We start from the raw sequence: 16,630 nt of genomic DNA, 5'->3' as shown, positions 1-16,630 counted from the left end.
ATCCTATTCATTTTTAAGGTTGTTATATGGCTCAACCAGAACTTTCTGTTACCAGAAGACACTAACATTCAAAATGCTCCATTTCAAGTGTGTTTCACGTCCTTACGGAATGGTGGCCAGCTGTATATAAAAATCAAGCTTAGTGGAGAGGTAACGTTTACTGTCACAGGCATAGATTTCCTATGTAATGTTTACCATTCAGTGCAAAGTGAGGTGGGTGGCGATATCAAGGTTGTAAAACTGCATGTTTCAACGTAGTCTGTTAGTGTTAAAAGTGTCAGTCGTTTTAGACACTGGGGTATAATCTAGAAGGTGGTTTTCTGTCTTCCTCCACCCTTCCCTTCAGCACTTCCTTGTCTAATTTGGGAAGGATTGGGGATACGGAGGTGAACAAAAAACATTTTCAACGTTTGAATGATTTTGTTGTTTAGTTTAGAAGGCCAGAGGATTGATCTTTTAGCCTGCTGCTAAAATTTATAATTTCCTTCAGGGCTAACACCTATCTGATTCATCACCCCATATAAATTTAGGTTCAATAAATGTGTTGAATGTGGGGAAATTCAGGTAGTGTTTTAGCTAAGTTTCTCTTTAATATCTGAAGATGCTAAGCTTGTCTCTTATTTTCCCCTGGATAGATCACCGTAAATACTGATGATATCGACTTGGCTGGTGACATCATCCAGTCGATGGCATCATTTTTTGCTATTGAAGACCTTCAGGTAGAAGCAGATTTCCCGGTTTACTTTGAGGAGTTACGAAAGGTGCTAATTAAGGTGAGGGCACCCGGCGGCTGCATTTGTGAGAACGTGGTAGTCTCATGACATTTGAAATGTGTCTCGGAAGATGAGAGATACCACAAATGTGTGTATGTTACAGGATAGCCATGTTCTTTTTTTTTTTTTAAAACGTTTATTTATTTTTGAGACAGAGAGACAGAGCACGAACGGGGGAGGGTCAGAGAGAGAGAGAGGGAGACACAGAATCCGAAACAGGCTCCAGGCTCTGAGCCGTCAGCACAGAGCCCGACGCGGGGCTCGAACTCACGGACCGCGAGATCGTGACCTGAGCTGAAGTCAGACGCTCAACCGACTGAGCCACCCAGGCGCCCCTGGATAGCCATGTTCTAAAGAATTTTTGAAAATTGTTACAGTTGAATTAGTTTGAGAGGGCCCACTAGCTAAAGGGTTTCTTTTATAAAGGTGAGGGGTTTAGCTTCTGACCACCCTGCTTTCTTTGTTTGGTTTACAGTTAAACAAACGTCATATTAACCTTTTCCTTTGCTAGCCACTCATCTTATCTCTTGTATTCACCTTGCTCTTTGGCTTAGTGCTTTCCAACAACCCAAATCCAAAAGAAAAAAAAGAAAAAAGGATAGTGACTGGTCCTCAGTTATAACCGCATTCTCACCCCAGATCTCTCAAATGTTAATATGCATGTTGCTAGGGCTCCCGGTGGAGAGGTCCAGATGGAGTGTCATCTTGAGTGCGGGAGGTGGTATAGACTGATAATTCATTGGTGAGGTGAAACCGTGGGGGAGAGTCGAGATGGTGTAGGTGAACAGGGTAGAGAGAAGGGCCTCTGTGTGTGGCAGATAGTGTCTTCTCAATCTGACTAATTTTCAAGGAGTCTGTGAGGTCTTTTTCATTCCTGAGTGTTCGTGGTCTCCAGGTGGATGAATATCACTCAGTGCATCAGAAGCTCAGTGCGGAGATGGCTGATAATTCTAACCTGATCCGAAGTTTGCTGGTCCGAGCTGAGGATGCGCGTCTGATGAGGGACATGTGAGTATTTACCTGACAGGTACGAGTTTAAAAATGTCAGCAATACGGAATAACAGCTCTCAAATGCTGCTGGTAGGAGTGCACACTGGTACAGTGACTTTGAAAAATAACTTGGCATCATCAGTGAAGTTGAATATGTGTATTCCCTGTGACCCGGGAATTCTACTCCCGGTTTATAACCTAGAAACACTTCTGCGCATATACACCAGGATGTTTGTACGAGAATGTTCCTGAGGCATTGCTCATAAGAATCCCAAAGTGGAAACAGTCCACAAAGTAGCATCAACAATGTGATGGCTAAATTATAATATAGTTGTACCATGAAATATGGCATCTGTCTCCATGACATATGACAACATGGACAAATCTTACAGGCATAAGGGAAATTGAAAGAAGTAAGATTCAAAAGAACGTGTACAAAATGCTTCCTTTTATGTACTTTGGAAACAGACAGCACTAAAAAGTGTATCATGTGGGAAGCATACATAGGTGAAGAAGATGTAAGGAAACGTAGCGAAGGCATTACCACATAAGACAGTATTTTCTGTCAGGGGAGGAGGGACTGTGTTCAGAAAGAGCCCATCGGGAAGCTTCCGGGTTGCGGCAATGTTCTGTTTCCGGACCTGGTTAACAAACATTTGTTGTGTGAACTATTCCGAATGTGTTTTACATTTTACAATAAAACAGTTAAAAAAAAAAACAACACAAAGACATGCAGGTCTAGCTTCTTGCAGAATTTTTCTCGGCACTAAAAGTACTGAGGTAGATAAAGACACCAGGGATGGATGAAGTTTGTGTACATTAGAGGCAAGGGTTCACCCGGGGTGCCGCTTAGGCTTTTTCCTGAAAGGCCTGAATCATCGGCATACGTTAAAATGGTGTTGCTCAGAAGTAAGTGATTTTTAAAAGAATTTACATTGTTGAAATTTTCAGACACATACAAAAGTAGATGAGGTAATACAGTGATTTCCCATACCCCTGCCACCTGGCTTCGGTCCTGGTCACCCCCTGGCCCATCCTGCTTTATGGCTGCGCTCACCTTCTTCCTCTCCCATGCACTGGACTATCTTGAAGCCAATTCCAAACATCATATCCTTTCGGCCATAAATATTTCAGACAGTGAGCCTTTGAAAAACACTAACCACAATACCATTGTCACATTTAGAAAAATGTAAAATAATTTCTTTTTTCTTGTTTTATTTTGTTTTAGTGTTTTATTTATTTCTGAGAGAGAGCCAGATGCGGGGCTCGAACTCACAGACCATGAGATCATGACCTGAGCCGAAGTTGGATGCTTAACTGACTGAGACACCCAAGCACCCTGTAAAATAATTTCTTAATATCACAAAATAACCTAGTCAGTGTTTAATTTCCCCAGTTGTCGCACGTGAGCGTGCGTGCGCGTGTATGTTTTAAATTGGTTTGTTCAAACAAAGACCAAAGATTAAGTCTCTTTTAGGGGCACCTGGGTGGCTCAGTCGGTTAAGTATCTGACTTCGGCTCAGGTCGTGATCTTGGGGTTTGTGGGTTCGAGCCCTGCATCGGGCTCTGTGCTGACAGTTCAGAGCCTGGAGCCTGCTTCAGATTCTGTGTTTCTGTCTCTCTCTGCCCCTCCCCCGCTCACGCTCTGTCTCTCTCTGCCTCTCCAAAACAAATAAACATTAAAAAAATTTTAAAAAAATTAAGTCTCTTTTAATCCACATGTTGCTTATTCTTTTTTATTCTTTTTCCCAGCCCTCTCCCTCTTCTGTGGTGTCCCATTTTGGATTTTGCTGATTGCATCCTTGTGATAATGTTTAGTAGTATTCTTGTCCCCTGGATTTCTGTCAAAATGGTAGTTAGATGCAGGGGGTTGGCTAGACTCAGGTTCAACTTTTTGGCAAGAATAGCTCATAAGTGGTGTTGTGTACTTCTACGTGGGAGCATATAATGCCTGGTTGTCTCTTTCTATTCTGTTACCAGTCGTTGATGATCATTACGTAGATCCATTATTTCTTTAGGAGTTTGCAAAACAGTGATATTCTAATTCTGTTATTTTTTTCTTCATTTTTAGCAAAATACTTCTATGAGGCATAACATTCCCTTATGAATTAATGATTATTTTGCTCCCTGAGGTACAGTTTGTAAGGATTATTTATCAGCTTTAAGCTAATGAGTTGGTTCTCTAGCATCTCTGTGCTAACCAATGAGATTTTTAAATCCTTATAAACTCATATATTTTAACATATTTAATGTGCTCAGTCCATTTTAGTTACTCTGTATAATGGCCAAATTGTCCTGTCTTAGGCCGCTGGAAACCTGTTCAGGTTGGCTACAGCTACCTTTGGACATAGCCAATTTTTCTGTTAGGTCCTTGTTTTCTTGTACAAAATATTTTAGGCTTATCTGGTACATCTTTCTGAATCTGGAAGTAGCCATTTCTTTAAGGAGTCTTGGTTACTTTTAGTGGGAATTGGTATTTAGAGATTATAGTCTGTGCATGAGAGGTGCCCATTGGGCACCGCCCTCTGGGCGGTTACTGTTTCTGGACTTTTCAATGGGTAGAACCAGGAAATGTATATATTTTTATTGTGAGACTATCATGAGTTCATTCTGTTTCCATTTCAGATTTATGAATGAGGGCTCTTAGTTTTTATTTTAAAGTATATCTCTTCTTTCTCACATTGAAAAATCTTGGTTCTAACCAGTATCAACATGACTGTTTGCTAGTATAATACCAGTGTGACTGATGAATAGTATCAACATCAACAATATGAGTGCTGAAAACAGTAAAAACTTTTTTTTCTAGTTTTTTTTTGTGTCTTTAGAGTATATTCCAGTAGGGATTTTTAGTCAAGTTATTGTATCTGAAATACTTCCCCCCTTTTTGGTTATGCCACAAATTTATCTACAGTTAGGTTCATTTGGTTCATTTTGCTTTTGGTCTTGGGAGAATTGGCATTTTTTTTCTTTTGGGTTTAATTTTATTACACATTTATTAAAACTTTTATATAGAGTCAGTTCTATAAAACAATATGCAGAAGAGTCTAACTTTTCTCAGTTGGCTCAGGGTCTGACTTTGGCTCAGGTCATGATCTTGCGGTTCACGAGTTTGAGCCCCGCATCAGACTCTGTGCTGACAGCTCAGAGCCTGGAGCCTGCTTTGGATTTGGTGTCTCCCTCTCTCTGCCCCTCCCCTGCTTGCGCTCTGTTTCTCTCTCTCTCAAAAATAAAAACATTTAAAAAATTTAAAAAAGTGTCCAACTTCTCATTCCTGTCACCTTCATCCTATTCCCTCCCTTTCACTATAAATAACCAGTCAAAATTTGAATACACACACACACACACACACACACACACACACACACACGCTCATCTTCTCACTCTATAGATAGATCATAGCATTTTACTCTTTCCCGCCTGGTGTTTTACAATTAAAAATATGGTGCTCACTGCATAGTCACACACAGAAATACTATTCATTGTATTTACGGCTGCGCAACACTCATGCTCTGGGTGTTTGTTCAGCCAGTTCCCTCCATTTGGATTGCTCTTTTGCTCTTATGGATAATGTTGCAGCGCATAGCTTTGTTATCTTTTCATATTTTTGCCGAGATACCTTTGGGAACAAGTCCTGAAATGGAATTGCCAGGATAAATGATAAACGCGTACAGAATTTTGCAAGATATTGCCAAATTCTCTTCCATTAGGTGTTCTGTCATTTTGCATTCTCAGAAGTAATGTATGAGAGTGCCTGTTTCTCTTCAGCCTTGCCAATGGAGTATGTTGGCACACTCTTGGGTTTTTACCAGTTCAGTGGGTGAGAAGTGGTCTCATTGTGGTTTTAATTTTCATTTGTTTTATTGCGAGCAGTGTTGAGCATCTTTTCATTGTTTTAAGGGCCATTGGCTTTTCTTTTTGTGTGTGAACTGTTTATCTTGTCTGTTTATGTATTAGGTTTATTAATCCTTTATCTGTGATAGGAAATGCATATTTTCCCCCAGGTTTTCATTTGTATTTGTCCTTTGCTTATTAGATTTTTAACAATTTATTTTTAGGGAGCCTGGGTGGCTCAGTGGGTTAAGTGTCCAGCTTCAGCTCAGGTCATGATCTCACGGTTTGTGAGTTCAAGCCCCACGTTGGGCTTTGTGCGGACAGCTCAGAGCCTGGAGCCTGTTTCGGATTCTGTGTCTCCCTCTCTCTGCCTCTCCCCACTCAAGCTGTCTCTCTCTCCCAAAACTAAACATTAAAAAAAAAAAAACAACTCAGAAAAAAAATATGTAAGTGCCCTGGTTAAAATAAAGGATATTATTTAAAAAATAAAATTTATTTTTGGTTTTGCCACGTAGAAGTTTTAAGAAAATTTTATGTAGTCAAAGTGGCTAGTCTTTTCCTTAAACTTCTACACCGAATTCAGAGTAATTAACCTATTTTTTAAATACCTGTGTTTTCCTCTTTTACATTTAAATCCCTGTTTCGGTTGGAGTTTATCCTGGTTTTCAGCATAACAGTGATAAGTTCAGTTTTCTCTTTTTTGCACTGTTTCAATACTCCTACTTTAAAAGTCCATTTCCCACTGATTTGAGATACCTTTATCATGCTTCATGTTTCCACATGCACTTGGGTCTATTTCTGGATTTCCTATCCAGTTTTCTTGGTCTGTCTTGCTCTTCATTTGGGAGTGCCGTTCTTTTCCTTACTTTGTATGGAAAGTGCTTCGTATGTTACCTGGTATGGCTAGGTTGCTCTTCCTTTTCATGGTTTTCCTGGCTGCTTGTGCTTGTCTTTTCCAGTGAACTTTATCACCAGGTTTTTTAGCTCCAGAAAAAAAAGATAAGTGTTTTTACTGGGATCATGTTAAGTTTATTAACTTGATCTGACATTGTTACAAGGATGTTCAGTCTTACTAAGAGCACGGTCTGTCTTTATGTGTTCAAGTCATGTTGTAGGTCTTTTGTATAGGTATCAGACTTTCTTGTTAAGTTTGTGCCTATTTTATTTTTGCAGTTGTAAATAGGATCTTTCTTCCACATTATATCTTGTTTTTTTTTTAGTGTTTATTTTTGAGAGAGAGAGAAGAGAGAGCAAGCAAGGGGGGGGGGTGGAGGGAGGGAGACTGGGAGACAAGGATCTGAAGCAGGCTCTGTGCTGAGAGCGCAGAGCCTGATGCAGGGCTCAAACTCATGAACCTGAGATCATGACCTGAGCCCAAGTTGGACACTTAACTGATGAGCCACCCAGGTGCCCCTATATTTTTGTTTTTGTTTTTTTTTTTTTTTGAGTATATGAACACTGCTGATTTTTGTATATTGATTTGGTAATCTACTACTTTACTAAATTATGTTACAGTTTTTCCAGATGTAAAATTGCATCCTTTGTAAATCGAGACTGGTTTGCCTCTTTGTAATTTGTTTTCTTCCCATTATTTTCTTTGAGGTATATTAGGTTTCTGCTTTTTCTGGCCAGCTACCTCTAGGGCCCCTGTTTAACTCTGTCTCTGGCTTTTTTTTTTCTTTTTCAGTCAGAGAGCTATTGTTGGCCTTAGGCATTTGACTGCTAAAATGGAGGAAAGTGACCACCAACCTCTAAATTCCATTTTTCCTGAATTATTTATATTTCATTTAGAGGCTCTCAGATGTACCTGTTTTATTTTTTAAAGCCAATTTAGTTGATACATAATTTACTATATCCACGCAGAAAAATCACCCTTTTAAGGTTTACAGTTCAGTAAATTTTGAGAAACATGTATAACCGTGTTGCTACTACCACAGTCAAGCTGTAGAATATTTCCATCGCCCTTTTGTCTCTCTGCATCAGTATCTCTCTAACCTCTAGTCCCTGGCCATCACTGATCCGATTTTTCTCCCTGTGGTTTTATCTTTTCCAAAATGTCACATAAATGGAATCATATAGTATAGGCCTTTTGAGCCTGGCTTCTTCCACTTACCTTAATGCCTTTGAGATGGATCCATGTTGTTGCCTGTGTCAGTAATTTGTTCTTTTTTTATTGCTGGGCATAGTACTGTTCCACTGAATGGATATACCATATTTTGTTTATCCACTCACCACTTAATAGACATTTGAGTTGTTCCATACTTCAGTGATTGTGAATAAAGCTACTACAAACATTTGCATACAGTTTTTTTTATAGACATGTTTTCATTTATTTTGGGTAAATACTTGATAATGGTATTTCTGGGTCATTTGGTAAGTGTATATTTAACTTCCTAAGAAACTTCGCAGTCATTTCACAAAGTAGCTGTACATTTTGCATTCCCATCAGCAGTGCGGGAGAGTTCTAGTCATTCCACATCCTTATCAGCATTTGGCTTTATCAGTTTATTTTATTTTAATCATTTTCATTGTGTAGTAATATCTCATTGTGGTTTTAATATTATGCCTTTGTTTTTAGTTTTTAGTTTATTTTATTTAATGTTTATTTTTGAGAGAGGGAGACACACAGCACAAGTGGGGGAGGGGAGAGAGAGAGGGAGACAGAATCTGAAGCAGCTCTAGGCTCTGAGCTGCCAGCACAGAGCCCGATGCGGGGCTTGAGCTCACGAACCGGCTCATGACCTGAGCCGAAGTCGGACACTTAACTGAGCCACCCAGGCGCCCCTTTATGCCTTTGTTTTTAAAACCTTGATGAAATTTGAAGTTGAATTTACCAGTCGTCTAAAAATATTAAGAATAAGGTCACTTTTGCCCAATGAATATTAATCAGAAACTGTGAAGCCACCTTACTGCCTTGCCTACTTTTCTTTACTCCCCCACCCAGCGGGCGTTTATTAATTGTTGGTTCCTAAATTCAAACAAACCGTGGACCACTAAACAAGAAAGGCCATTTGTGTTCCATTTATTTGGAGGAAATAGAATATGTTGATGGAAACTTTCTCAGTGTTGTCAAAGCAAACATTTCAAAGCTAAAAAAATTGGTGTCTTTATGTACGTAAGAAGTTTACAGGTTTTCTCATGTAAGCCTGCCATATTGGGGTATGATGAGGTTCATACACTGATGTTGATTTACACAGGAAAACCATGAAGAATCGCTACATGGAACTGTACGACCTTAATAAAGACTTGCTAAACGGATACAAAATTCGCTGTAACAATCACACAGAGCTACTGGGGAACCTCAAAGCAGTAAATCAGGCCATTCAAAGAGCAGGTCGTTTGCGGGGTAAGTCTCTTTTTGTAGCACCCTAAGTAGTCTGTGATTTTGGGGTGAGAACCATTAGAGGTAGTGGTGGCTTCAAGAATTCATATTGGGGCCGAGAGTGGCACACCTGTAACACTCAGCTCAGTGGAAGCCACTTGACCTTGGCTGGCCTGTTAGGCTTTAGTCAGTCTGCAGACTTCAGAGGCAGGAAAACTTTCAGCGCCTTTTCTTAGGTCTTGCTGTGTCTTCCAAGAAAAACCTAGCGACATATACCCCAAAGGAAAACCTCAAATATACCTATTTTTTTAAAAAGGGAGGCTGAAAATTAATGAGCTAAGTATCCAACTTAAAGTTTAGAGAAAGAGTAATAGAATAACCAAAAGCAGCCGAAATATAGCCAGAGATTTAGACCTGAAATCTGCTGTTTGGGTCAGTGCTTTGACCTTCTTTTAGAAATAACCTTTGCTAGGTAGATAGAAGCTTTGATTCTTTTCTATAGAACTGACTTCATTTGTAGGTTGTTGATGGTCTGTAGGTGTGGTTTGTGATAAATTCCCTCACAAAGATACCTTTTTTAGGGAGTGGTAAGATAAATCAGTTAAATTTGCACACCATATATCTCTTTTCTTCCCTGGTTTTATGCTGTTTTAAAGCTGGCCTCTGATTTATAATGTCACTTTGAATGATCTTTTGGATTGTACTGATTGGATGTTTTATCCCACACAGTCGGAAAACCAAAGAACCAGGTGATCACTGCTTGTCGGGATGCAATTCGAAGCAACAACATCAACATGCTGTTCAGAATCATGCGCGTGGGGACAGCTTCTTCTTAGGAAAGGAAACAATAGGTAATGAAGTTCCTGAAAAGTGTTTTTCCCTAAAATTCTAGGCTAGTTTGCTTTGGATTATATCCCGGTGACCCCAGGTGCTAAGAATGGTAACAGCCGTGGTGAGTGGTACAAATGTAAGACAACGCTCTGCATCTGAAAAGCGGATCCACTTGCTATTTTTAAAATCAGCGGCAGTAACCCAATACTAGGTTTGTGTAGAGTGGGTGAACACTTTGAACACTTTGAAATGTTAGCGCTTCAAAGTCCAGTTTTTCTGTACGTATGTATGTAAAGTTGGCATATAGATACATCTTTTTCCTTGAAATTGTAATTGAATTTGTAATTAACTTTCTTTTTCATTAAAACTTAAGAGTTACACTTTGTGTTGACCATAAAATCACCACTGTATTAGAATTACATAAACCATTTGTACTGTGTGGAGGAAAACACAAGCATGGATATTCCATTTGTGTGCCTTATCACTGAAAGGGGGGTGGGTGTAAACAACAGATTTGCGTTAAGGGAGTCAGTTGAGGCTGATCTGTTGTTGGAGTAACGTTAGCTACTGAAACTAATAGACCTCAAAATTTATCATGACCCATTTATTTCTCCTTTATGTTAGGATTTCTCCATAGTTACTCAGGGACCCAGCTTCCTGTGATCATTTAGCCCTGTCATCCTCTAGAGCAGCCTTTCCCTGAGTTCTCTAGAGAAAGAAGTTTCAGGAAATCAGTTCGGGTGACAATTTTCACATTCATCACATACAGTGAAAACCTGATGGCACAGGAACCCTGTTGGAGAAGGGCTGTCCTAAGGCCTTACAGGTATTTATATCCCAGTCAGTAGAAAAGGGAAAGCTTTTATCAAAGCTGTGATCTGGAAATAGCACATTATCATTTCCACTCATGCTCCCTTAGCTAACATGGCCACATCTCACTGCAGAGAGGCAAGGAAGAGAAAGCTGGTGTTTGTGCCAACAGCTAGCAACTCCTTCCCTCAGAGTGAAACTTTTGCCTTAAGGTAGATTCTGGGACTGGTTTAATGTTTAAAACATTCGTCATAATGTGGCTGTTGTTGAAAGCGCTGCTGTAAACATTGGGGTACAAGTACCCCTATGAATCAGCACTCCTGTATCCTTTGGATAAATTCCTGGTAGTGCTATTACTGGGTTGTAGGGTAGTTCTGCTTTTAGTTTTTTGAGGAATGGAAAGAGCCTGAATGTCCATCAACTGATGAATGGATAAAGAAGACATGGTTTATATATACAATGGAATACTACTTGGCAATGAGAAAGAATGAAATCTTGCCATTTGCAACAATGTGCATGGAACTGGAGGATATTATGCTGAGTGAAATAAGTCAGAGAAAGACAGATATCATGTTTTCACTCATGTGAAATTTGAGAAACTTAAGACCATGGGGAAAGGGAAGGGGAAAAATAGTTTAGAGAGGGAGGGAGACAAACCATAAGAGACTCTTAAATACAGAGAACAAACTGAGGGTTGATGGGGCGGGGGGGTGGGGAGAGGGGAAAATGGGTGATGGGCATTGAGGAGGGCGCTCGTTGGGATGAGCACTGAGTGTTGTATGTAAGCGATGAATCATGGGAATCTACTCCCAAAGCCAAGAGCACACTGTATACACTGTATGTTAGCTAACCTGATAATAAATTATATTTTAAAAAAATTAAAAAATAAAACATTCATCGTTTTCACATCTTAACAGCATTCCTAAGTAGCAGGGAAGTGAAGCCATCCTCTTGTGGTAAATTAATTTTGAATGACCTCTTCTATTTCTGAAGTGGGAGCTTTGTGGAATCCTAATTTTTATGAGACTGTGCCCTATAATACCTTTATTTTGCATTTTCAATTTATAAGCTCAAAAGACCCATATATGCTGTGTTCTTTTTTCATAATCCCTGGAGTAGAAAAACAACTTATAGGTGCTTCAAAGGTGAGGAAACTGAGCTGTGGGGATTAATTATTTGCCAGAGTCACAGAGCTACTGGCAAAATTCGAGTCCTACTCTTTTCTTTTTCTATCATGACCATAATCTAACCTGTAGCTTTTGGGATTAAAATCTCTAGTTGGTGTTGGTTTTAATTGCATGACACTACTCATTTTTAGGGATCCTAATAATCTCATCAAAGGTCATTCTGTTGTTCTTCAGCCAAAAAACTTCCTTCTTAGACCCAAAAATACTCACGGCAAGTCTTGAAGGGGCTAACCTGCAGTAAGGTAGCTTTACATCGCCCTGACTTACAGGTTAAAATAGGTTATTTTCACAATAATTTGATCCTCTTGATAGTAGTTACCTCAGCTCAGGCACAATGTTTTCTAGAGTCTCACGGCTTGGCGAGTCATGGTGTGGGTTTGAAACCAAGGAGCCGTGGCCCCTCCTGCTATTCCAGACTGTTCCCAGTCATGTAAAGACTGGATCAGGTGAAAATGTTCATAAAACATTCTACCATCTGTTTCCTCTCAGAAGTCACCGTGTTCAACTTAAGGATGAGAAAAATGGTTATCAATTATTTCTCTTTTGTTGTCACATTTTTCTATCCTGATAGAATCTGAGCGCCTTCTAAAATGTCATGGCTTAAGCTCTATTTTATTGCTGAATTTTATTGAAGCTTTAAGTGAACACTGAGCTTTCATTTAAAAGCTGACCTCGGGGGGCACCTGGGTGGCTCAGTCAGTTGAGTGTCCGACTTTGGCTCAGGTCATGATCTCATGGCTCATGAGTTCGAGCCCCACGTCGGGCTCTGTGCTGACAGCTCAGAGCCTGGAGCCTGCTTCATTTTTTGCGTCTCCCTCTTTCTCTCTGCTCCTCCCCCGCCCACACTCTTGTCTCTCAAAAATAATAAATAAAAATGTTAAAAAAAAAAAAAAAAACAAAAAAAAAAAGCTGATCTTGGGGTGAGGGTTCGGATCCCGTGTTGGGCTCTGTGCTGACGGTGTGGAGCCTGTCTCCATGTCTCTCTGCCCCTCCCCTGCTTGCTCTCTCTCTCTCAAAAATAAACATTAAAAAAAAAAAAAGCTGATCTTGAGGATTCTGGGATCTGGGAGAAAGCTTTTTAGTCATTTTTTAAGCATCCTTTTAAATAAAGTCACCCTGCCCACATCCAGATTAAGGTACTCTATATTTTTTATTTTTATTGTTTTTAAAGTTTATTTACTGAGAGAGGGAGAGAGAGAATCCCAAGCAGGCTCTGCACTGTCAGCACAGAGCCTGATGTGGGGCCTGATCCCCACGAACTGTGAGATCATGACCTGAGCCGAAATCAAGAGTTAGACGCTAAACTGGCAGAGCCACCCAGGCACCTTGGTACTCAATATTTTAGAGAGTATGGTTTTTATCATTTCCCACCATGTCTGCCTATCCACGTACATCAAGGCTCAGCTCAAATGCTCTCTCCTCAGGAGACCCTTCCCCTCCCATGTCTATTCTTTAACCCTTATTACATTCTGTGTTTAGGTAAATGTTAATCCTCCACTGAGAACAGGGGCTGCGTCTCAATCACCTTTCTCCTCCCAGTGGTGCCGAGCCAGTGCCCCGAGCACAAAGAGGCACCCGCTGCTCTCCGTGGAATCGCCTGCCTTTAGTCAGCCCATCCGTGGCTTCAAAAATCAAAGAACTAGGGACTTTACAATTATGCAACCCTAGAAGTGCTTTACAAGGATGATTTCTAACATTATTTATGTTTCAAATTTTATAATTAGCAGTTGCAGATCTGCCAGTGCAGAGTCCTGTGATCACAGAACTAAATTATCTCCACTTTTCACTTTGAAACTAAAGTACAGTAAGACACCCATTGCAGCTTGGTGTTTTGCATTTTGCCTCTTTCCCATCTGGCCCCTGCCCACACTAGATGCTGTAGCTCCTGACTCATCTTTTTATTTGTATGGTACAGAAATCTGCTTTTCCTAAAACGATGCCACATGGACAGTTCCCAAGTAGTTTTCAGAGCTGTCTATGTGGACTGATTTTGCATCAATCAGAGAAGGAAATCGTGTGTTTCTGCGGGAATATTCTGTTCATTAGGGCTGGAGAGCCTGCCTCTGGTGTCACAAAGGGTGACCCTTTTAACAGGGTTTGTATTTTCTCACTCAGTTTCAGTAATATACGAGTAAGTACATAATGGTATTGAAGAGACCCTGGCAGTCAGAACTCCTAGCTGAAGAAATGCTGGTCTAGGAAAGGTAGCCCAGGCATTGGTTTTTTTTTCCCCCACTGCGGAAAAGAAACCACCACATTCAGTAGAGTTTGGAAGGTGGTTGGTGAGCAGTAGGAAAGCCAAGTTCAAAACCAGGTTAGGGGCGCCTGGGTGGCGCAGTCGGTTGAGCGTCCGACTTCAGCCAGGTCACGATCTCGCGGTCCGTGGGTTCGTGCCCCGCGTCAGGCTCTGGGCTGATGGCTCAGAGCCTGGAGCCTGTTTCTGATTCTGTGTCTCCCTCTCTCTCTGCCCCTCCCCCGTTCATGCTCTGTCTCTCTCTGTCCCAAAAATAAATAAAAAAAAAACCGTTGAAAAAAAAAAATTAAAAAAAAAAAAAAAAACCAGGTTAAAAAACAGCCCCTTTCTCTTCTAGGCTTCATTTTCCACATCTTTAAAACTGTACTGAAGTTAGATTATTACAGGGTTCTTCCTTGAACGTTTTATTTTTCCTTCTAACAGAAATGCTAATATGCTGTCCACATAACTACGAAAATGTTCTTAATGTCCGTCATTATTGACACGTAAAGGGGATTTGTTCTGGGGGGTTGACCTTATGCAGCTCTAGGAAGTGGCAGAGCAGTCTCTGTGAGGCACATTGTCTGTCTCGTGTGGGAACTGGAAGCCCAGAGGACGGGCAGGGAGACCTCGAACAGAGATGCTGAACATCCAGGGGCAGCTGGGACAGTTGCAGCCCAGATGCGGATTCACACCAGGAGGTGGGCTTCTGGCTAAGCAACGTGGTGAGCTACTAAATGGCTACCGCCTCATCCGGGCCCCCCAGATCTTGCACAAGAATTTGTGGCTCACCCTGACTGGGAACGGAATTCTGGGAAATGTGGTTCAGGTTAGCCAAGTCGGTACCTTACAAAGCGCCACAGTGGCTGTGCCAGGATGGCGCGACTCCAGATGAGCTTGCCTTTTTATTTTTACATGTTTTAATTCTTCACAACGAACGTGTATTATTCATATAATCTGAAAAAACATAAAGCTGTTCTCTTTGAGGCGGGGGAATAATCTTCCTTCGCTAAAAGGAACAATAAGAATCGGAGGTTCACTGTTGAGAGAGAAGGTGCCATCTATTACACAGGTGAACGTCAACAGCTCTTACCTGAAAGAAGGATTTACAAGATGCCCGTGTTTCAGTTCCTCTTTTGCCACAACTGTTGACACTGGCTTTAAGCCCTAAAAATCCAGGTGAAGAATGAAGTACTAAGGAAGACCAGCTTCTCAATCACTGAGTGTCTTCAGTGCAGAAAAGTGCCCTGCGAACACACCATCTTTCCCGTAGATGATGTAACTGATGGAAACGTCGGAGCCTGGCCCTCCAGGAGTCTCTCCCTTCGGACGGCGAGATCCTTTTGCGTAGAGCACAGAAGCTTCTGCTGTGGTGCAGACCTTAAACACACTGAGGTTAAGGAGAAACTAATAAACACATTTTAACGCTTGCGTTGTACGAATGCTAAGAGTTAGACTGAGCGCTCCAGATTTGGAAAAGTGGGGTGGCCTCCTAGATGTCACCTACGGCCATGAGTATCTCTTTTCCAAGCGCCCTGGCGCTTTCCCCTGGGCCTTCCACTTGCAGTTATGCTACCGACAGATTGTTCACTAGAACCTCATCCCCCTCTCTCCCGCTCATGAAAACACATCAGAAAGCAAGTGAGCGAAAATAATATTGTAGGGATGACCTTTATTCAGTCTGTAGGAACTGAAAAGAAAAGGCAAACTTTGACATGTAAGCCATTATTTACAAAGTTGTTGTAATCCCACGTGTCACTGTGCTGTGAATTCTTTAAAAGAATTTTTTTTATGTTTGTTTATTCTTGAGAGAGAAATAGAGCACAAGTAAAGGAGGGGCAGAGAGAGAGAGGGAGGCACAGAATCCGAAGCAGGCTCCAGGCTCCGAGCCGTCAGCACAGAGCCCGACATGGGACTCGAACTCACCAACTGTGAGATCATGATCTGACCTGAAGTCGGATGCTTAACCAACTGAGCCACCCGGGCGCCCCTGTGGTGAAAGAATTCTGGTCTCCAAAACAGCAGACATGTAGGGGTGCCTGGGTGGCTCAGTCGGTTAAGTGTCTGAATCTTGGTTTTGGCTCAGGTCACAATCTCATGGATCTGACAGTGCGGAGCCTGCTTGGGATTCTGTCTCTTCCTCTCTGCCCCTCCCCTGCTGGCTCTCTCCCTGTCTCTCTCTCAAAATAAATAAACTGAAAAAACACCAAATAAACAGTACGCATGTAAACTGGCCCGGTACTGTGTGTGTGTGGGAAGACGTTAGAGCTAGTTCTAGGTACTTCTTTTTCATCTCACCCGAGAAAAATTAGTGTTTTATGACAATACTGAATATTCGTACATGTGTAAAATTTCTAGATAGCTATCCCTATCTATCTAGATACTATCTATCTGGGGTACAAAATCAAAAAAATCTTGAAACCATCAACCTAAAGGAAGTGAACCTCATTCTCTTCATTTAAATGCCAACTTTAGAGGGAGTACTTGAAGTATTAGGAGATGAAAGAAGATAAAAGCCCAATGCTTTTCCTACTGATTAATAAAATCCCAAATAAAAGCTACGGTAACAGTTGGTAATCAATGTAAAAAAACAGAGAGGAAACGAGAAGACAGTATTGGAACGAGAACAGCATCTTGCAGCTAACGATGCAGC

General features: G+C 41.1%; 1 protein-coding gene and 1 long non-coding RNA gene across 4 annotated transcripts in view; both read left to right on the top strand.

The window, feature by feature from the left end:
• Nucleotides 1-11,452, top strand: part of BBS2 (Bardet-Biedl syndrome 2) — a 35,067-nt gene extending 23,615 nt beyond the window's left edge. For 2 of the 3 annotated variants that reach the window (XM_058709490.1, XM_058709488.1), the window contains exons 13-17: nucleotides 19-150; nucleotides 636-773; nucleotides 1,669-1,781; nucleotides 8,792-8,940; nucleotides 9,646-10,127. In XM_058709490.1, the coding sequence (XP_058565473.1) occupies nucleotides 19-150; nucleotides 636-773; nucleotides 1,669-1,781; nucleotides 8,792-8,940; nucleotides 9,646-9,752 (639 nt within the window). In that variant the 3' untranslated portion in view covers nucleotides 9,753-10,127. Of the gene's footprint in view, nucleotides 1-18; nucleotides 151-635; nucleotides 774-1,668; nucleotides 1,782-8,791; nucleotides 8,941-9,645; nucleotides 10,128-10,371 lie in introns of those variants that run through there. The other variant, XM_058709489.1, reaches the window with a different exon arrangement.
• A 1,184-nt stretch (nucleotides 11,453-12,636) lies between these two features.
• Nucleotides 12,637-15,406, top strand: LOC131500352 (uncharacterized). The gene is made up of 2 exons (XR_009256256.1): nucleotides 12,637-14,058; nucleotides 14,308-15,406. It is a non-coding gene; the product is annotated as an uncharacterized LOC131500352 (long non-coding RNA).
• Nucleotides 15,407-16,630: the final 1,224 nt, after the last annotated feature.

Source organism: Neofelis nebulosa, chromosome 17, assembly GCF_028018385.1.
Source record: "Neofelis nebulosa isolate mNeoNeb1 chromosome 17, mNeoNeb1.pri, whole genome shotgun sequence".
Lineage (NCBI taxonomy): Eukaryota > Metazoa > Chordata > Mammalia > Carnivora > Felidae > Neofelis > Neofelis nebulosa.
Note: the sequence above shows the minus strand (reverse complement) of the source record. Positions and strands in the feature narration are given on the sequence as shown.